Raw genomic sequence first — 21,652 nt, 5'->3', positions numbered from 1 at the left:
ATCTTATGTTCACAGAGAAATGTCATTTTATGCACACACAGGTGTAGTCTCCCCAGTATCCATCGCCCTGTTTTAGTTGACTGACATGAAGTAGAGCGAATACCTTTCACACCTCTCTTTTAGATGCAGTCTCAATTTGTTTTTTTATAAGAGAAAGTGGGCTGGCAGGTATAAGAGCACCTCCTCCCAGCTGCCCACTGCACTGAGGCTAGGAAACACTATCACCACCGATAAATCTACAATAATCGAGAATTTCAACAAGCATTTTGCATAGGCTGGCCATGCTTTCCACCTGGCTACTACTACCCCGGCCACCAGCTCTGCACCCTCCGCTGCAACTTGCCCATGCCCCCCCCCCCCCGCTTCTCCTTCACACAAATTCAGACAGCTGATGTTCTGAAAGAGCTGCAAAATCTGGACCCCTACAAATCAGCTCGGCTAGACAATCTGGACCCTTTCTTTCTAAAATGAGCCGCCGAAATTGTCGCAACCCCTATTACTAGCCTGTTCAACCTCTCTTTCGTAACGTCTGAGATCCCCAGAGATTGGAAAGCTGCCGCGGTCTTCCCCCTCTCCTCACTACATATTCGTCGCCAAACCCACTGGCTCCAGGTCATCTATAAATCACTGCTAGGCAAATCCCAGCCGTATCTTAGCTCATTGGTCACCATAGCAACACCCACCCGTAGTATGCGCTCCAGCAGGTATATCTCATTGGTCATCCCCAAAGCCAACACCTCCTTTGACCGCCATTCCTTCCAGTTCTCTGCTGCCAATGACAGGAACAAACTGCAAAAATCTCTGAAGCTGGAGACTCTTATCTCCCTCACTAACTTTAAGCATCAGTTGACAGAGCACCTTACCGATCACTGCACCTGTACACAGCCCATCTGAAATTAGCCCACCCAACTACCTCATCCCCATATTGTTATTTATTTTGCTCATTTGCACCCCAGTATCTCTATTTGCACATCATCTCTTGCACATCTATCATTCCAGTGTTAATACTAATTGTAATTATTTTGCTCTATGGCCTATTTATTGCCTTACCTCCATAACTTGCTACATTTGCACACACTGTATATATATTTTCTGTTGTATTTTTTGACTTTGTGTTTTGTTTTACCCCATATGTAACTCTGTGTTGTTGTTTTTATCGCACTGCTTTGCTTTATCTTGGCCAGATCGCAGTTGTAAATGAGAACTTGTTCTCAACTGGCTTACCTGGTTAAATAAAGGTTAAATAAAAAAATAAAAAATAAATAAAAGGTAGGATTTAGTTTATCCCTGTCTCTGGCCTCCACTCCAGTACAGTAGGTGGCGGTAATGCACCATAACGTTGGATGCCAACCACCGATAAACCCCACCAAAGAAGAAGAAGAACACGAACACACCTCTCCTCCACATCTCTCTTATCGGATATGTCAAATGAACATGGACCCATATGAAACGTCAGCACAGTGAGTGTAGTTGCAGATTACGTGTTGATGTTAGCGAGCTAGCCTAGTAAAATACAGTCCAGACAAAGATAGGAAGACATTTGTCGTAAAGCAGTATATTTGTAGAGTTATTACATTGGGAAACGGTAGTTTCTATTCGTTGCAGAGAATACCTTAAACACAATGGACTTCACTTGGATTTTTTTACTTTCTCGGAGTTCATACGGTAAGAGGAGGTACCGTTGATTAGCTAGCTAACGTTACTGTTAGCTAGAGGATAACAGTAACCATAACAGCGTTAACTATACTAGCTAGCTAGCCATCTTCATTGTTGAAATCATCTGTCTTTTCATGATCAAACAGTCGTGAACAGTTAACTAAACTGGGACCGACCGATTTCTTAAATCTCGAAATGTTGGGATATTTACAGAATGATAATGAACTATTGAGCTAGCTAGCTAGTTGGCAAACTGCTAACCATAGCTAACTTGAAGCGAGCAGCCATTGCCAATACTGTAAGTAGCTAGCTATTGTAGCTAGCTACATCGTCTCTCATCTTATCATCCAGCTGAAATATCAGTAGCCTCTTTTAGATGTATCTCTTAGTAAATTTACTTGTTAAACCAGCTGTCAAGTGATCTGGTGACATGACAAATCATGCGGCACAAAAGGACTATCAGGTAGCTATAGTATAAAATTCAAGGCACCTGAACTGTGTAGTCTATTGACATTGACAGCAGTCCATATCCTTAGCAACTACAAGTTTTTCCAACTACCAGGAAACATGCATCACTCATAATATCCTCATTCTGCATCTCTAATAGTAATAGTCTTCATGCTGATCACCGTGACACTCTCTGTTGTCTATTTCAGATTGAAAGTGGAATGACAATGACAGTTCCCTTGCCCGTGAGAGGAGGCTACACTGGAATACAGCTTTTCTGTGACCAAAACAAGGGACCCTGAAGGACCACAGCCTGTGCGACAGAGGACTTGCATTGTGGAGCTTTTGGGGAGAGTAACAGGCAGTACACTTGGGTAAAGAAACACTAAGGCAAGGTGGAGATGTTTGCCAAACTGAAAAAGAAGATTGCTGAGGAGGCAGCCACAGCCCCCCGGACCGGAGTCCGCATGCCTCGCTCCTACAGCAAAGAGTCCATTACGTCAGTGGGGGCAGACTCAGGGGATGATTTTGTAAGTACCAATATTGTTTCCTGACTGTCACTCTGTCCATGCCAGTCATCTTTTGAACCCACCAAGAGTAGTTGGTCACATGACACAAAACACAGTCACACACAATCCTGTTCGCCTAAGAAGTTTTCCCACACTATTCTACAAGGGGGACATCATGGAAGAAGAGAAGGGAGGTTTCTTTGAAATTATTACTTTTGGCCTCTAATTTGAATAAGCTTACACTTTGCACTTACGAAAACGCAAACAATGATAATTTTTATCCTGTACACGCTCAATTCAACATAGGCTATTGTATTATTATATTACAGTTTTCTCAGTGTTTAGAGATTATTTTATGAGATGGATATCTAATAATGGCTTTATGAATATCAGCAAAATAGTAGGCCTAATGTACAAGATTTACAGTATGCAGAGCCAGGGAAAGAGCAGTAAAGTGATTTTCTGCATTTTTAAGTTTGGTGTAATTGTCCTTTATTAACTAGTATGCCTGCCTATATTTTTTGACATTGCCTTTTGGATTATGAGTTGGGTCTGTGAGTCAGCTAGCTTATTGTTATATGGTTGGGTGTGTCTGGAGATTGGCGTCCAGAAGCCAGTGGATGCCATGGTTTAGTGTAAATGTACGAGTACAATACGATGGCTCTTTTGTCAATGATGACATTAATTTAAAAATTGTAGGCGCAAACCTGTGTAACCTGTGTAACATTAAGGCGCAAACCTGTACAACCTGAAGCCCTGCTTGGGTGTCGGCTCTGCAATGCTCTGTTCACTTGACCAAACATGACACATAGGCACTATAACACACACACACAACATTTATTTTCTCTTTTGGAGAAGGTAGCTTAACATACTATATGTTGAGACAGTTCAGGTTACATTTTGATTAGGCTAATCAGTAATCAATGTGATGGTGTTATACCACATTGCACTGTGGTACAGGGTTACCCAGATCCAGTCTTCTGGGGCTGATGTGTATTTAAGTCATAGACTGGCAAGAAGGTCAAATCACCTGGTAGACTATCCCTTGTCAAATTTGTAGTAAGCTAAAATCAGGATGACATCAAGTTAAAGTAAACACACTGAGTGAGGTACCACTGATATGAAATGTAGTTATTATAGCAATAATGGACTGGAGCCTGGCCTGTAGGCCTTACATCATGTGCCACCTAAGTCATAGCATTGGCTGGCATGAACAATTCACTTTTGTGTGGGTGGGAGGTGGGTGTATGATGGAGTGTTATTCTATGTATGTTGTGTCAATTGATTTTATGTATTTATGTGGAAGCAGCAGCACTCTTTAATTGTCCAAGTCAAATTTCCTTTCGGGGACAATAAAGTATATCATATTGTATATACACTGAGTATACTAAACATTAAGAACACCTGCTCTTTCTATGTCATAGACTGACCAGGTGAAAGCTATTATCCCTTATTGATGTCACTTGTTAAATTCACTTCAATCAGTGTAGATGAAGGGGAGGAGACAGGTTAAAGAAGGATTGTTAAGCCTTGAGAAAATTGGGACATGGATTGTGTATGTGTGCCATTCAGAGGGTGAATAGGAAAGACAAAAAATGTAAGTGCCTTTGAATGGGGTATGGTAGTAGGTGCCAGGCATAGCAGTTTGTGTCAAAAACTGCAATGCTGCTGGGTTTTTCACTCTCAACAGTTTCCTGTGTGTATCAAGAATAGTCCACCACCCAAAGGACATCCAGCCAACTTGACACAACTGTGGGAAGCATTGGTGTCAACAAGGGCCAGCATCCCTGTGGAACGCTTTCGACACCTTGTAGAGTCCATGCCCCGACGAATTGAGGCTGATTTGAGGGCAAAAGGGGGGGGTGCAACTCAATATTAGGAATGTGTTTCTAATGTTTGGTATACTCAGTGTAGATCTTGTCAGTGTGATATTTCATAGACTCTACAACACCCACAACATAGATGTTTCTAATACCTGCTGACCCATTACTATGGAAGCTCCAATGTGACCTGCTGTGCTGATGAGGAGCCCTATGTTCTGTGTGTTTGTGTTGACCTCCAGGCCTCTGATGGCAGTAGCTCCAGGGACGACCTCTCCTCCCAGATCCTCAGAAGGAATGATCAGATTCGCAAGCTAGAGGCCAAACTATCAGGTAAGACATGTCTGTATGGAGCCAGTTTAATCAGAGTAGGATGAGGTGGGTGCACCTAGGCCTAGACACTGATCTAAGATTAGTTTTGCGTTTCCCCATTCAATAGTTAAGGTTAGGTTTGGCAGTGGGTAAGCTGATTCTAGATCTCAGGTTCACTCAGGTCAAAGGTCACATAACCAACGGGTGATGTCTGGTTTCAGACCTCAAGGTTTTTGTTCTCAACACTGACCCTCATAAGGTATGATTGGGGTAACTTTTACAAAGTTTCTTTATTCTTTACCACATACCCATCTGGTGAACGTTAAGAGCAAATGCCATGGCTTTTAGTCTACCTTTGTGGGTTCTGTGTGTCTTCTCTCCCAGATTAGTGTGATAGCTACTCCTCCCTCAGACGTGGTGTGTGTGACCCATTAGAAGAGGTTAAAAGTCTCACATCCTCATGTAGCCTCTTAACCAGGATGGTTTTCTCATCTAAGAAAATCATTTTTTTCTTTCCTTTTGTATGCCTCTCTTCATTTATTTTATTCCTCCTCCCTGTCCCTTTTACCCTCATCCACCTATCCCCCTTTCCTGGGTGTGTGTGTACTTGTGTGTTTCTGTGATGTTGGTATCCCATCACCCCACCTCCTGCCAATAGACTACGCTGAGCAGCTCCGACTTATGCAGAAGACCAAGGACAAGCTTGAAATTGCATTAGAAAAACATCAGGATTGTACGTACCTTTATTCTCCTCCCATTTTGCTTCCTTTCTGTCTCGTTTGTTTGTCTGCTGGCTGGGGTAATGGTCACCCTAAGCACAATCAGTCGCTCACGGTGGGGTTGAGAATCATGCTGTCACTTCTATAGATTTCCATATCATTTTTGTTGATGAAACCAAGGACTTACATGCTTGTTCACATAGAATTGTTTAGAAATGTTTGTGGTCCCCAAGCAGCATTGCAGTTCTTGACACAAACCGGTGGGCCTGGCACCTACTACCATACCCTGTTCAAAGGCACTTAAATATTTTGTCTCTTCCATCCAGCCTCTGAAATGCACACATACACAATCCATGTCTCAATTGTCTCAAGCCTAAAAAATCCATCTTTAACCTGTTTCCTCCCCTTCATCTACACTAATTTAAGTGGATTTAACAAGTGACATCAATAAGGGATCATAGCTTTCACCTGGTCAGTCTGAAAATAGCAAGTGTTCTTAATGTTTTGTATACTCAGTGTAAGTCCATATGGGATGTCTGTGTTGGCCATGCTTAGACGCACTGCTTGCCTTTGCTTCTGGGGAACACTTAGCTTGGCTTACTGGACACATTCTATGGTCAATTGTATCACCCTTTCACTGCTAGCAGCTACTAACCACTGACAATTCCACAACCAGCTGTTTGAACCAAGCCATCTTTGGCTAGCCTGTTGTGTTCATCCTCTTTCTTTCTTTCTTTCTTTCTTTTTTTATTTGTCTTTCTTTCTTTTTTTTTCTTTTTCTTTCTTTCTTTCTTTCACTCACTACCCAGCCTCCATGAGGAAACTGCAGGACCAGAATGAGACTCACCTCGCCAATAGAGCCAAAATGGCCGAAGGCATGGCTTTGGCCCTGGACAAGAAGGATCAGGTGAGCATCATATCCTTTGCACCACAAGGCATATGTTTGTGTGTGTTTATAGTTAGATTAATTCCAGTTTTTGTCTGTAGGAATGGATAGAAAGGATGTCTACGCTGGAGCAGGTATGCTAACGTCTAAACTGCATTCTAACATGGAACAAAAATTCTAGGTTCTCATTCAGCCAGCCAGTCAGTCTTTGTCTGTGTAGACAAGAGATCTAACTGGGGTCATCTTGTCTGTTCCTCAGGAGAAAGAGTCTCTGTCTGTGAGGCTAGATGATATGATGGAGCAGAGCCTTACTCTGTTCCAGAAGAGGGATGACCTGGACGAGCTGGAGGGCTTCCAGCAGCAGGAGCTCGCCAAAGTCAAACACATGGTATGCAATACGGACAACAAGATCCCACTGTCTTAACTCTAACCCACCACATTGCATGTATGAGGAAAGTCAAACATACACTTGTCAGTTTGTGCTTTATCTGTCTGTCTATTCTGATCCAAGCTGTAGCTGTGTCAGTAATGATCCATCTTGGTTAAACACCACTTTGGTGGGATCAAACGTTTTCCTATTACCCTAGACAATAATTGTAGTTAAACATTTGTTATAGTGAAGTCCTTTTTGTGGTTGGTTCTGTTTTGTTATGGTAGTTACTGAGGAAGGAGGAGCAGCTGGGCCAGCGGGAGCGAGTGCTCCAGCAGAAGGAGGCTGAGCTGCAGACGGCCAAGAAGGGTCTGGCCGAAGCCCAGGAGAAGCTGCGGGCTCTGGGAGAGGTGCATCAGGAAAGTTGCAGGCTCAATACGGAGCTGGAGATCGAAAGGTAAGGACAGGACACAGAGATTGCCTTGATAATGCCATGAATTCAGTAGTTGGACAGATGCTTGTCTTGATGACTGAAAGTAATGACCTTACTCATTGTAGAGCTTGCTCCCCTCAGAGTTAGTATGCCAATTCTCTTGATGAATTCTGCCTGTTTTCTTCTGGGTTGTCTGAGGTTTTGGTGTTTGTCTAACAGTACAGGGTGTGTGTGGTCTCCTTTTAGAGAGGAGCTGCTGGAGGTCAGGGAGGAGGCTGAGAAGAAGATTACTGAGCTGGAGGGCAGAGGCCAGAACCTGCAGAAGGTCATCCAACAGGTATCTGAGGACTTCCAGAAGGTGAGCCCTCTAACCCAGAGATAAATCCTTTACCAAAATCATTTCACTGTATTGAAATGGTACGGATCTGTAATGACAGCAAGCTAAATGTGATAATATTTAATAAAACATTTCAGATTGTAGTGATCTAATTGTGTATGTTCTCAGTCGCGGAGCGCGGCAGCAGCTGTAGAGAAGTCTCTCCATACGTTACAAACGGAACACAATGCCCTGAAGCTGCAGCAACACAAAGTAAGACCAGAACACCATGCAACTCCCTATATCTACCCCCTATTCCTCCTCCTCACCCTGCCCTGTGGAGGGAGGTACAGTATGCTGTGTATTGACCCAATCCTCTCTCTCCTTGCTGTGGTCCCCAGGCTACAGTGACTGATGAGGACAAGGAGCGTGTGCTGTTGGACCTGCAGGAGAAGATCTCCTCTCTGGAGAGACGTCTGCATGGCAACCTGAGTGAAGACGAGCTCCTCCAGGAGCTGCTCAAAGAGGTAACTACAACAGCTAATCCTAAAGACAGAGGGACTCCTGTGGAATTAGTTTAAAGAAAATACCATAGAGAATGGTGATGCATTTCTTAGCTCCTTTTTCCTGTGTGTTGTTGTGTAGAAGTCGACTCTGGAGCAGAGGCTGGAGGACACGAGAGTTGAGCTGCTGGAGGCACGCACCAACCATGCAGACACGGTTAGCTCTCTGGAGACTCAGGTAAACAGCCCTCTCTCTACCTCTTCATCAGCATGATATACTTCTTCACATGCTACTGGGTTAGATGGTCCATTAGTTAACAGTAATATGTGAAAAACTGTATGAACTCGTCTGGTAAGCCTCTGGTAAGCATACTATATCTCTACTCCCCCAGATATCCAGACTCAACAACAATGTGACTGAACTACAGACCCTGCTACGACACAAAGACGACTCTTCCAAGAACTACAGAGAGAGAACGGACGCGCAGGTAAGAGAACAGACACACTGGTGGGAGAGAACAATGTAAGCATTTAAGACCTGTGCTCTCTCTACCTTCAGTCTCTCACACACAGCCCCATGTCTCGGTCTCAGATTGCAGGTCTGGAACAGCAGGTGCAGGAGAGCAACGAGAGGCTCAAGAACACTGAGCAGCAGATCACTGACAAACAAGCACGTCTGGACAAACTGGTAAATAAATGTCAGATTACGGTGGAAGATGCTCTACCACCACTGTTCATAAATAACGTTGAACCTGAGGCTGGAGCAAATGCAGTTGAAGTTTTTTCTTTTTCTTTAGGCTGATAAGACTTTTTCATGTCTCCTATGGCAGAGACAGTTAATATGAGTATGTGTGATGCTGAGACTGCCCTTTCCCCTGTGACCCCAGCAGGCAGAGTGGAGTGTGGAGAGGGACAGTCTGCAGCAGCAGGTGTCTGCAGAGCGGCAGCAGGGCCAGGAGAGGGCAGACCGGCTGGAGGAGCAGCTCTCTGCACTGCAGACAGAGAGAGACACAGAACACACCTCTGCCCAAGCCAGGATTGTGAGTTACAGTTCTCTGCTCTCACTTGCTCTGTACATTTTAATTCACAAAACTGTTCTTAGTGACATGTGCTGCATAGTTTTATAACCCGAATGTTAAGGTAAATTGTCACTTTGGTATTTGATAGAGTTTCGATGCAGACTCTGATCAGCTTATCCATTGGTCTCTGTGGATTGTTAATTGTCCATTATCGGTTGCCATGTAATTTGATCTCTGCAACAGGGCATGAAACTGGACTCTCAAACAAGGCCATCAAATATTTATCTGTTGATATTGGACTAATTTCTGCTTTTATTTCTCTAACATCCCTTTTTCTCTGCTTCTCTCTCCCTCACCCACCTCTCTCTCTCTCTCACCCACTTCTCTCTCCCTCACCCACCTCTCTCTCTGTCTCTCTCTCCCTCACCCACCTCTCTCTCTCTCTCTCTCTCACCCACTTCTCTCTCCCTCACCCACCTCTCTCTCTGTCTCTCTCTCCCTCACCCACCTCTCTCTCTGTCTCTCTCTCCCTCACCCACCTCTCTCTCTCTCTCTCACCCACTTCTCTCTCTCTCTCTCTCTCACCCACCTCTCTCTGTCTCTCTCTCTCTCCCTCACCCACCTCTCTCTCTCTCTCTCACCCACTTCTCTCTCTCTCTCTCACCCACCTCTCTCTCTCTCTCACCCACTTCTCTCTCTCTCTCTCCCTCACCCACCTCTCTCTCTCTCTCTCACCCACTTCTCTCTCTCTCACCCACCTCTCTCTGTCTCTCTCTCTCTCCCTCATCCACCTCTCTCTCTCTCTGTCTCTCTCTCCCTCACCCACCTCTCTCTCTCTCTCTCACCCACTTCTCTCTCCCTCACCCACCTCTCTCTCTCTCTCTCACCCACTTCTCTCTCTCTCACCCACCTCTCTCTGTCTCTCTCTCTCTCTCCCTCATCCACCTCTCTCTCTCTCTGTCTCTCTCGCTACCTCACCCACCTCTCTCTCTCCCTCACCCACCTCTCTGTCTCTTTCTCTCCCTCACCCACCGCGCTCTCTCTCTCTCTCTCTCTCTCTCTCTCTCTCTCTGCCTCTCCCTCACCCACCTCTCTCTTTCTTTCTCTCTCTCTCCCTCACCCACCTCTTTCTCTGTCTCTCTCTCTCTCTCTCTCCCTCACCCACCTCTTTCTCTGTCTCTCTCTCTCTCTCCCTCACCCACCTCTCTCTCTCGCTACCCCACCCACCTCTCTCTCTCTGTCTCTCTCGCTACCTCACCCACCTCTCCCCCACCCATCGCTGTGTTGTATTTCCCAGAGTGAGTTGGAGGAAGAGAGAGCATCTCTGCTGAGGGGGAGGGATGAAGCTGATGTGGCTCTGAGGAGTCGGGCAGAGGAGCTGGAGGAGGCCAGGGTCAGACACACTTCCTGCTTAATATTAGGCAGTCAGTTGAAAGCAGGAAGTCACAGATTTCCTGATAAACAAGATATATTCTTTCAATGAAATTGCATTCTTGAGTCACTCCAGATGTTTTGCATGCTGTGCCACACCATTTTTATGACAATAGCTACTACATTAAAACTCCCAAAAAATGGTCCTGTTGCCCATCCAAACTGGGTAATGGTGTCCCTATATGTGTCCCCAGTCGGAGCTGAGTAGCAGGCAGACAGTGAGTGTGGAGATAGCCATGGCTCTGGAGGACACCAGGAGACAGAAGGTGGAGCTCCAACTACAGGTCTGGAGACACATCATACATACTTACTATCACATCTTACATTTTTACTGTACTCTTTGAAATAACAAACAACATTCTTTACACTGTGTTGGAACAAGGTTTTAAAAAATTGCATATGCAATTGCATCTGCCTTAATCATACTCAGGCTGTATGGGAGTGATCTGTTACAAGGCCATGAATTCGGCTTGTGTTGATTATGTGCTCATAAATAGATGATAATGTTACTGTCTCCTTTTCCAGGTAGGAGAGATGACAGCGTCACTTCAAACAACATCGCAAGAACTGGCCCACGTCACTGAGCAGCTGAAGCATAAAGAAGAGGAACTCCAAACACTTAGCAATGGTAAACACATTCTCTGTCCACAGGAGCACTTTTCCTCTGTCTCCCATGCTATGTGAATTCAGAAGTTGTAGTGTTTGTCTGATGTTCCCTTCCATGGTGTTTGTGTTGCAGAGCTGCAGAGTGCCCAGAGCTCCCTGTCCCAGCTGCAGGAGGAGGCGGAGAGGCTGCAGGAGGCAGCCCAGGAGAGGGAGGAGGAGAAGGACAGCCAGCTGGTCAGCCTGAGGCAGGAGCTCCTAACTCAGAACGAGCAGTTGGACTCTTGCCAGTCACGGGTCAGAACACACACAGGGAGCACAGCCATTAAGCTTTTAACTCACATACTGTACATAAGTCAAAAGTCTGTCATTACATATCAAGTTAGGTCTGCATGTCTGTTGTTGATTGGACTTTGTCTGTGTTGTCTGACTGTGCTTCTGTCTGTGTCCCTCCCAGGTATCGGAGCTGGAGGTAGAGGTGGAGACCCTGACGTTGCAGCAGCAGACTCCAGAGCTGTGTGAACTGGACCAGAATGGGACCGTGACTGTGGACGACCTGGACCACATGCAGAAGGCCAACCGAGACCTGGAGCAGCAGCTCAGTGACAAGAACAAGGTCGGTACTGGACGAACCAGAAACCATGATCACCACACAGGCATGGTCAGATAATCACTGCTTGTCTGAAATAACTGGAGCAGGACCATTTCATTATTCCTGTGTGTTTTGTGTGCTGTTATTGATTGGATGCCTGTTGCTTTACAGACCATTAAGCAGCTGCAGCAGAGGCTAGCAGAGCTAAAGAGGACCTTGCAGAAGGAGCTGGTGAGACATTTAGATACCTTAGTATGGGTATTGTATTGTATTTAAATCTAATATTTTTTTCAGTTCATTAAATATTGTCCATGTGCTGAGTTCTGTTTGTGTCTGTGTTTCTGGTGCAGAAGCTGAAACCTGAAACAGAGTCAGATGGGAAAGAGAGGGCCCAGGAAGGGAGAGGAGAGAGGCAAGAGAGGCCAGACAGAACCTTTACAGAGCCCACTCCAGGCCCGGCCCCAGGCCCAAACACTACTGTCACCAACACCTCTGATCTCAATGACTCACGAGAGATCAACTTTGAGTACCTCAAACACGTGGTGCTAAAATTCATGTCATCCAGAGAGGCTGAGGTGAGAGCAGTCCACCTGGTCCTTGTAATAGCTAGGCCATATACACAGCTAGGCCATATACACTGAGTGTACAAAACATTAAGAACACCTGCTTTTTCCATGACAGACTGACCAGGTGAATCCAGGTGAAAGCTATGATCCCTTATTGATGTCACTTGTTAAATCCACTTCAATCAGCGTAGATGAAGGGGAGGAGACAGGTTAAAGGATTGTAAAGGCTTGAGACAATTGAGACATGGATTGTGTATGTGTGCCATTCAGAGGGTGAATGAGCAAGACAAAAGATTTAAGTGCCTTTGAACGGGGTATTGTAGTAGGTGCCAGGTGTACCAGTTTGAGTCAAGAACTGCAACGCTGCTGGGTTTTTCACGCTCAACAGTTTCCTGTGTGTATCAAAAATGGTCCACCACCCAAAGGACATCCAGCCAACTTGACACAACTGTGGGAAGCATTGGAGTCAACATGGGCCAGCATCCCTGTGGAACGCTTTCAACACCTTGTAGAGTCCATGCCCTGATGAATTGAGGCTTTTCTGAGGGCAAAAGGGGGTACAACTCAATATTAGGATGGTGCTCCTAATGTTTATTAGGTACACCACCCCGTTCACGAAAATGGATCGCTCCTACAGACAGTGAGTCACGTTGCCGTGGCTTGCTATATAAAGCAGGCAGACAGGCATCGAGACATTCAGTTACTGTTCGATTGAACGTTAGAATGGGCAAAATTAGTGACCTAAGCGACTTTGAGAGTGGTATGATCGTCGGTGCCAGGCGCGCCGGATCCAGCATCTCAGAAACGGCCGCCCTCCTAGGCTTTTCACACACTACAGTGTCTAGGGTTTATCGGGAATGGTGCAGCAGTCCTGTGGGCGAAAACAGATCGTTAATGAGAATGGCAAGAATCATGCACGCAAACAGGCGGGCCACAAACAGACAAATAACAGCGCAGTACAACATTGGTGTGCAGAACGGCATCTTGGAATGCACAACTCATCGATCCTTGTCACGGATGGGCTATTGCAGCAGACAACCACACCGGGTTCCACTCCGATCAGCTAAAAACAAGAAGAAGCGTGTGGGCACGCGATCACCAACACTGGACAACTGAGGAGTGGAAAAACCTCACCTGGAACATGACAGCGAGTTCAGTTTGCTTGAGTGGCCTGCGCAGTCCCCAGACCTTAACCTAATAGAGCATCTTTGGGATGAGATGGAACAGGCTGTTCGCAGCATGAATATACTGCCAAGCATGGACCAACATCCCTGTGGAATGTTTCCAACACCTTGTAGAATTTACCGAAGAATTCAGGCTGTTCTGGAGGCAAAGAGGGGTCCGACCTGGTACTAGATGGGTGTACCTAATAAACTGACCGGTGAGTGTATCTGATGTCTATGGTCATGGCTGAAGTCTAAATCTCTCTCTCGCTCTGTGTCCCCCTCTCTGTATCTTAGGCCTATCAGCTGATCAAAGCGGTGTCTGTGTTGCTGAACTTCACTGGTGAGGAAGAGGACATGTTGAAGCAGACTCTGGAGTACAAGGTGGCTTTCTCCTTTCACACCTTGTTTCCCTGAAACTCGTGTCAAATGAATGGGTGTTATGGCCTGTATACCACAGCCAGTGTGTATCAAATTAAATAGACCATGACACTATTTTGTCCTCAATTTCTTAAATGTACTAGCTATCTGTTGTTTATTTTAGAATGACTTAAGCTGCATCTGGAGGGAAACTGTTATTTTATAGAGGATACTATAACATTCAAACCCATGTTTTGCTACCTATAGACCCTTCACCAGTTGTAATACTAGTTTTAATAGTCCAGTGATATTTAATATAATCATAACTATCGCTGTGTTTTTCAGATGTCCTGGTTTGGATCCAAGCCTTCTCCAAAGGGTATTGTTCGGCCATCAGTTTCAGGGGCACCTACTCACTGGAGCTGAGGGGACAGAGAGAGGAAGAGATGTGGAGAGGACAGAGACACACACACATGACTTTTATCATGTTCTTGCATGACTTCTCCCATCACTGTGGCAACCAAATGAACATTGTAAAGAGGACACAACCCAAGCTTTAAAATGGTTTCTGACATGACACAGATTCCCATGTAGCTCTTCAAGAGAACAGAGAAAGGCTCCACAATGACTTAGAGGGGCAAAGTCTTGTTTTATGGTCTGTTCATTTTCTGGGTGGGTGATTTTATTTACAAGTAAAATGGTTAAAGCAGACAAGGTGAACACTTATCAAATGGGTCAACACCATAAGAGAAACCCTCCTCCCTCCCTTTGGAATGAGGTTAACATTAGATCTAGCTCTGTGATGGACTCAGTAGAAGTACACTACATGACCAAAAGTATGTGGACACCTGCTCGTCAAACATCTCATTCCAAAATCATGGGCATTAATATGGAGTTGGTCCCTCCTTTGCTGCTATAACAGCCTCCACTCTTCTGGGAAGGCTTTCCACTAGATGTTGGAACATTGCTGCGGGGACTTGCTTCCATTCAGCCACAAGAGCATTAGTGAGGTCGGCACTGATGTTGGGCAATTAGGCCTGGCTCTCGGTGGTCCCATTCTGTGAGTTTGTGTGGCCTACCATTTTGCGGCTGAGCCGTTGCTGCTCCTAGATGTTTCCACTTCACAATAACAAATCCACTAATTTGAAGGGGTGTCCACATACTTTTGTATGTATAGTGTATGTCTTATTCTCCAGGTGTTAAGTGTGGGATGGGTCAGGCCTACCAGACTGTCACGACTCTGTTTGACAGAGAATATTATTTATGTCTCTGTGCTCCAATGTCTGTTTTTTCTTTAATTTAGACATAGGAAACGGTATTTACTGCCAATGACTACCTATGGCAGGGTTCCCCAACTGGTGGCCCGTGGACCGAATCTGGCTCACGTGTGGTTTTATTTGGCCCAAAGTTTTCTGACAAAAACAAAATATTTAAAAAATGTCATTGTTGGACATGACTGTAAAAACACCAGGAAATCTGCTCCAAGTGATTTTAATTTTGGAAATCTGTTCCCAAATATACACAAGGGACACAAATGTACAAATGTAAGCAAGGTTTGAAATGTTTTAGTCAAATATTAGATCTGTTTGGGATTCTTGCGGTGAATTTGCAGTCTACAAATATTTGTAATTATGTTCCGACCCCCCCCCCCCCCCCCCCCCCCCCCCCCCCCTCAAGAAAAAATTGGGCCGCGGCTGGATCTAGTTGATGATCCCTTCTCTATGGTTGGGAAAGGGATATTGTTGGATTGTGAGTGCATGAAAATAATTACCTTGAAAATGCTACCGCCCCAATCAACCCCTTTTCAGTTGAATGGAACGCCCCAAGATTTCTGAAGGACCCTTCACAACAGTCTTTCATTTGTTTTTTTTTCTATAAAAATATTAATTCAGAGGGCTAATGTAGGAAAATTCCATGTTAAAATTAGAACTTGTGATGCAGGTTTGCTGTTCTCTGAAGGGGAGGTGAGAGTCATATATCAATGTCTTTGATATCAATGGAGAAAATATATGTCATGTAAAAAGGAGAGGAGTACTTTTTAAATATAATTTTAAATATGTTAAATAATTATTGAAAGCTATCTAAATCGGAATTATCGGAGGATGTGCTCTACCTTTACCTGCCTTGTGTTTGTGTAAATAACAGTACATTCCATATGTCTATTTATATATGAAAACTGTACATACCGTGCCTTGCAAACATATTCATCCCCTTGGTGTTTTTCCTATTTTGTTGCATTACAACCTGTAATTTAAATTGATTTTTAATTGGATTTCATGTAATGGACATCCACAAAATAGTTTAAATTGGTGAAGTGAAATGAAAAAAATAACTTGTTTCAAAAAATTATAAAAAATAAATAACGGAAAAGTGGTGCGTGCATATGTATTCACTCCCTTTGCTATGAAGCCCCTAAATAAGATCTGATGCAACCAATTACCTTCAGAAGTCACATAATTAGTTAAATAAAGTCCACCTGTGTGCAATCTAAGTGTCACAAGATCTGTCACATGATCGCAGTATTTATACACCTGTTCTAAAAGGCCCCAGAGTCTGCAACACCACTAAGCAAGCGGCACCATGAAGACCAAGGAGCTCGCCAAACAGGTCAGGGACAAAGTTGTGGAGAAGTACAGATCAGGGTTGGGTTATAAAAAAATATCAGAAACGTTCAACATCCCACGGAGAACACCATCCCATGTTTTTCATCGGCTGGGAAACTGGTCAGAATTGAAGGAATGATGGATGGCGCTAAATACAGGGAAATTCTTGAGGGAAACCTGTTTCAGTCTTCCAGAGATTTGAGACTGGGATGGAGGTTCACCTTCCAGCAGGACAATGACCCTAAGCATACTGCTAAAGCAACACTCGAGTGATTTAAGGGGAAACATTTAAATGTCTTGGAATGGCCTAGTCAAAGCCCAGACCTCAATCCAATTGAGAATCTGTGGAATGACTTAAAGATTGCTGTACACCAGCAGAACCCATCCAACTTGAAGGAGCTGGAGCAGTTTTGCCTTGAAGAATGGGCAAAAATCCCAGTGGCTAGATGTGCCAAGCTTATAGAGACATACCCCAAGAGACTTGCAGCTGTAATTGCTGCAAAAGGTGGCTCTACAAAGTATTGACTTTGGTGGGGTGAATAGTTATGCACGCTCAAGTTTTCTGTTTTTTTGTCTTATTTCTTGTTTGCTTCACAATAATACAAATTTTGCATCTTCATAGTGGTAGGCATGTTGTGTAAATCAAATGATACAAACCCCCCCAAAACCATTTAAATTCCAGGTTGTAAGGCAACAAAATGCCAAGGGGGGTGAATACTTTCGCAAGCCACTGTATGCATTGAGAACTTTATAAATCACTGGGTGTGTTTGACCTCTTGCAGTATTTTACACCATGTTGTACCTGTCTGTCCATGTAGCCAGTCTTGGCTTGATGTTCTGTCTCACTGTTCATTGGCATCCTGTCAGAACTAAGTGACCCTTTTTGTAAGCGTACAATGTGAGGGCATTAACAATGTACTGGAGGAAAGACCAGTTAATACAGTATGCATGCCTTATACCAGAATGCATTGGATCTCTGCAGAGAGGAAAACCTGTCGCTCTACATTATGAATAGAATGTGAACCATCTTAATGGCTATGGTATGAGGCAGGAACACACCAGTCTGCACTCTGAATTCTACTCCCATATCATGTGAGAAATCTCCATGTGTCTGGTTGCGTTACAATACTGTAGCATTTGATGTCACATTCATCAGGTTTGTGTGGTCAGTCAACCCTGGGGCTGGGAGGTCGAAGGGGATGATGCATTGTGTGAACTAGGTCCTCCCCTTTAAACTTTCTTCATAAAATGGACACTGTCTACATTGGATGTCAAAACACCACACTGTATTTACAGTGACCTGTTATTGAATAGTTTCTGGTATCACAAGTTTAGATCAATTTACTCTACATTTTAGTCATTTAGCAGACGCTCGTATTCAAAGTGACTTACAGTTAGTGCATACATTTTCATACTGGCACCCTGTGGGAAACGAACCCACAACCCTGGCGTTGCAAGCGACATGCTCTACCAACTGAGATACAGGGGACTACTACTCTACTGCAAGGTCAACATAAAAAACCTTATTCACACTTTTTTTTCCATTTAGTTTTTCAGTTCTGTTTGATTCCGCTATGTGTTCAACTCTGGTTTTTAACAAAACATCTAATCAATGACAACAGATTCTCTTAATTCTCATTTTATCAAGCGCTACCACTACAAGTTATTTTGTTTTGTCTTCATTTCTTTTTAATATTTTGTTTTTATTGTAAACATAAAGGTTTGTTTTCATAACTTTTTCATGGGGACATTGCAGGTTTTTTGGTACTATCCTCGTGATTCTGAGCAGAGATGCAGCAGAACAAAGTAAGCAACAGTAATTCTCAACATAATCCACTAAGGAGCGCTGTGGGCATTTCACCGATTCGCAACAAAAGGAACGCCTCAGACCGGAAGATAGCTTCTGCGCGAACACGTTGTCGTTCTTTCTTTTCCTGTGACAGCAACGAGGATCATGGTGAGAGGCTCGCGGCTTTCCTTCAATTCAGTAAAATTGCGCGGTTTATTCCACATAAAACGACCACAGTTGATAACATCCATAAGCATAAACATCTTATCTTGCCACTTATGGTTGTGACTTTTCGAGAGCGGTCCTTCATTTGTCACTTGCCATCATAATAACCATACGCGAGTAAGCTAAAAGCTACTGCTACTAGCAAATGCGTGGATGTCTAGTTAGCTACGTCGGCTAACTATCAAACATGTTTATACTACTTGCAAATGAAATGGTTGTTGGCTAACTAACTAGTTATGTCGGTTAGCAATCAAACATTTCAGAACAATGCTTTCGATGTAGTTAACGTATGTTGCCACTTAGAATAGTTATATTCATTATCAGGCCACGTTTACGTTATTTGTGGACAAAATGGGTAGTTCGCTGGCAAAATAACTTAATATATTTAAATGTATTCCCGAATTTACTCTGCCGATTGTCAATCTTCACAGGGCAAGATCAAGGCTAGAGATCTGCGGGGCAAGAAGAAGGAGGAGCTGCTCAAGCAGCTAGATGACCTGAAGGTAGAGCTGTCCCAGCTCCGCGTAGCCAAGGTTACTGGTGGAGCTGCCTCCAAACTCTCCAAGATGTGAGTATTATTTGGACTGCAGAAATGATAGTCTGAGCTTGCCTGGGTTTTGAGTTGGCTGTAGTTCTCACGGTCACAATTTATTGCTACATCAGGGTGGAGAAATAAGTGGCTTCTCAGTTGTAATCTGATAAAGGTCATGGTTATATTGCTTTGGTATGCAGGGATTTTAGTCACCGAATATGGCGTGCCTTCAATTGTGTTGGCAACGCCACGCACATTTACATAGAAAAAAAACGACACGTCCCTTGTGTGTCACGAATGTTGAATACAATTATATTTGAACTTATTCTGCGATTGTCCGTGAAAATTTGATGCAAAGTATCCACAGGAAAGTATTATTATAGACTTCAAACACTGGTCTGTGGCAATCGAGACCTTTGCTCATTACTGAAGAGACATGCACAAGACTGAAGTACATGCATTCGATGCATGCATACTAACATGGTTTTGTACATGTGCCAGGTGATAGATATTCCTCTGGATATTGTCTCAAATTTGAGCAACTAAAGTACCACCGCACACAGACAAACCGGTAGAGCACGTTCAAATGTAATTAGATTCAATATTCAGGCTTGTAATTAAAATGACCACGATTTTGCAGTGTTTTGACAGTATACCAAGAATTGGTATCTAATTTGTATTTATTAGTCAAGGTTGAGGTTCAGTAGGGCAATAAAATGTGCTTCTCTTTTTGCTCAAATCTCAAACACCCTTTAAGTTGAGGCTTCTTATCCTTGCATTTTAATAAACCCTTATTTTTTTTATGTTTCCTCTAGCTGTGTCGTCCGCAAATCCATCGCCCGCGTTCTGACTGTCATCAACCAGACGCAGAAGGAGAACCTGAGGAAGTTCTACAAGGTAAGAGCAATGCCAGCCATACACACATGTATTTAACAAATCCGTTAGACAAAACAGACCCTGCTGATGAACGGTCAAAAGCAACGGGCAGGGGTCTGACCGCACAAGATCGGCTGTCATTTTCTGTTAATTTCCCGATGATTCTACATGTTGACTCGCCACTGGTCATCAATACCCAACAGGTGATCTACTGCACACAGTGTGAGTTATGGTGTCTTGTCAACCTTGACCACATGTTAAACATGCTGCAGATTAGTTTGTAAAGTAACCCATGTAACCTCAATATTTGAGAACTAGGATGAATGCCAACCCTGATTATTCAGACCAGCTAAATGCTGAAGACCATAATTGAACAAAATGCAATAGCAGCAATAGTTCGGATAATTTTTAGTATTGGTTTAAATGCCCATGTAGTGTTTTGTAATTTGATTGTTAATGTCATATTTCAGGGTAAGAAGTACAAGCCCCTGGATCTGAGACCCAGGAAGACCCGTGCCATCCGCAGGAGACTTAACAAGCATGAGGAGTCTCTCAGAACCAAGAAGATGCAGAGGAAGGACCGCCTCTATTCCATTCGCAAATTCGCTGTCAAGGCTTAAGGCCGTTTCTCTTGTACAAATAAATTGACTAAAAAGAGAAGTATGTTGTCTTCTGTAAAGGGATGGTACTCCAAATTGTGAATGTTTAGTTTGGTAATATATATGCCTCAGTGAGCAGCTGGAATATGGATTGCAAACATTTTCAGCAATTATTTGGTGAGACATTTTACATCCACTTTGCAATCTTAATATGCACTGATAATGGATGTTATGTATGCTGAAGAGGATTATGTTGTGCTAGAAAATACTCTTAGTTGGAATTGGGACAGCCTTTGCTAAAATACTGTTCAGAAGAATGTTGTATTTCATAGCAGGACAGTAAAGACTTGTGGAGTGTTATTGACAGGGGTGCAACTTTTGTTTTAGAACTGGAGGGACTATATATATATATAGATATATATATATATATATATACACACACACACAGTGGGGAGAACAAGTATTTGATACCCTGCCGATTTTGCAGGTTTTCCTACTTACAAAGCATGTAGAGGTCTGTAATTTTTATCATAGGTACACTTAAATTGTGAGAGACGGAATCTAAAACAAAAATCCAGAAAATCACATTGTATGATTTTTAAGTAATTTGCATTTTATTGCATGACATAAGTATTTGATCACCTACCAACCAATAAGAATTCCGGCTCTCACAGACCTGTTAGTTTTTCTTTAAGAAGCCCTCCTGTTCTCCACTCATTACCTGTATTAACTGCACCTGTTTGAACTCGTTACCTGTATAAAAGACACCTGTCCACACACTCAATCAAACAGACTCCAACCTCTCCACAATGGCCAAGACCAGAGAGCTGTGTAAGGACATCAGGGATAAAATTGTAGACCTGCACAAGGCTGGGATGGGCTACAGGACAATAGGCAAGCAGCTTGGTGAGAAGGCAACAACTGTTGGCACAATTATTAGAAAATGGAAGAAGTTCAAGATGACGGTCAATCACCCTCGGTCTGGGGCTCCATGCAATATCTCACCTCGTGGGGCATCAATGATCATGAGGAAGGTGAGGGATCAGCCCAGAACTACACGGCAGGACCTGGTCAATGACCTGAAGAGAGCTGGGACCACAGTCTCAAAGAAAACCATTAGTAACACACTACACCGTCATGGATTAAAATCCTGCAGATCACGCAAGGTCCCCCTGTTCAAGCCATCGCATGTCCAGGCCCGTCTGAAGTTTACCAATGACCATCTGGATGATCCAGAGGAGGAATGGGAGAAGGTCATGTGGTCTGATGAGACAAAAATAGAGCTTTTTGGTCTAAACTCCACTCGCCGTGTTTGGAGGAAGA

General features: G+C 43.8%; 2 protein-coding genes across 3 annotated transcripts; both read left to right on the top strand.

Moving 5' to 3' along the window:
- Nucleotides 1-1,426: 1,426 nt before the first annotated feature.
- Nucleotides 1,427-15,122, top strand: LOC311141794 (golgin subfamily A member 1-like). 2 transcript variants are annotated; one of them, XR_014614244.1, is made up of 25 exons: nucleotides 1,443-1,665; nucleotides 2,313-2,633; nucleotides 4,675-4,765; nucleotides 5,403-5,477; nucleotides 6,273-6,370; nucleotides 6,451-6,483; nucleotides 6,609-6,737; nucleotides 7,007-7,176; nucleotides 7,399-7,510; nucleotides 7,658-7,741; nucleotides 7,870-7,995; nucleotides 8,114-8,209; nucleotides 8,364-8,459; nucleotides 8,564-8,659; nucleotides 8,859-9,011; nucleotides 10,288-10,383; nucleotides 10,616-10,705; nucleotides 10,947-11,049; nucleotides 11,161-11,321; nucleotides 11,482-11,640; nucleotides 11,788-11,847; nucleotides 11,967-12,191; nucleotides 13,643-13,729; nucleotides 14,051-14,522; nucleotides 14,855-15,122. XR_014614244.1 is itself a non-coding variant. In XM_084177256.1 (24 exons), the coding sequence occupies exons 2-24, from the start codon at nucleotides 2,505-2,507 to the stop codon at nucleotides 14,129-14,131; spliced, it is 2,550 nt and encodes an 849-aa protein (XP_084033382.1). In that variant the 5' UTR covers nucleotides 1,427-1,665; nucleotides 2,313-2,504; the 3' UTR covers nucleotides 14,132-15,122. The 2 variants fall into 2 exon arrangements, 1 of the variants encoding a protein (XP_084033382.1); XM_084177256.1 differs by having other exon boundaries at nucleotides 1,427-1,665; nucleotides 14,051-15,122.
- Nucleotides 15,123-18,184: 3,062 nt separating this feature from the next.
- Nucleotides 18,185-20,390, top strand: LOC311141321 (large ribosomal subunit protein uL29). The gene is made up of 4 exons (XM_084176617.1): nucleotides 18,185-18,265; nucleotides 18,754-18,890; nucleotides 19,670-19,751; nucleotides 20,201-20,390. Exons 1-4 carry the CDS (start codon nucleotides 18,263-18,265, stop codon nucleotides 20,348-20,350), a joined length of 372 nt encoding a protein of 123 aa, XP_084032743.1. The 5' UTR covers nucleotides 18,185-18,262; the 3' UTR covers nucleotides 20,351-20,390.
- Nucleotides 20,391-21,652: the final 1,262 nt, after the last annotated feature.

The sequence above is a fragment of the Coregonus lavaretus genome (assembly GCF_964263955.1).
Source record: "Coregonus lavaretus genome assembly, chromosome: 14".
NCBI lineage: Eukaryota > Metazoa > Chordata > Actinopteri > Salmoniformes > Salmonidae > Coregonus > Coregonus lavaretus.
The sequence above is the reverse complement of the archived record's forward strand: the minus strand, read 5'-3'. Positions and strand labels throughout refer to the sequence as shown.

Bases quoted from the DNA above. Each gene is read 5' to 3' on its own strand.
- LOC311141794 (XM_084177256.1), top strand. From the start codon at position 2,505: ATGTTTGCCAAACTGAAAAAGAAGATTGCTGAGGAGGCAGCCACAGCC. The intron at 6,484-6,608 runs GTATGCTAACGT...TCTGTTCCTCAG, and splicing joins GGATGTCTACGCTGGAGCAG to GAGAAAGAGTCTCTGTCTGT. The intron at 13,730-14,050 runs GTGGCTTTCTCC...TGTGTTTTTCAG, and splicing joins AGCAGACTCTGGAGTACAAG to ATGTCCTGGTTTGGATCCAA.
- LOC311141321 (XM_084176617.1), top strand. The intron at 18,891-19,669 runs GTGAGTATTATT...TGTTTCCTCTAG, and splicing joins GCCTCCAAACTCTCCAAGAT to CTGTGTCGTCCGCAAATCCA. The intron at 19,752-20,200 runs GTAAGAGCAATG...GTCATATTTCAG, and splicing joins ACCTGAGGAAGTTCTACAAG to GGTAAGAAGTACAAGCCCCT.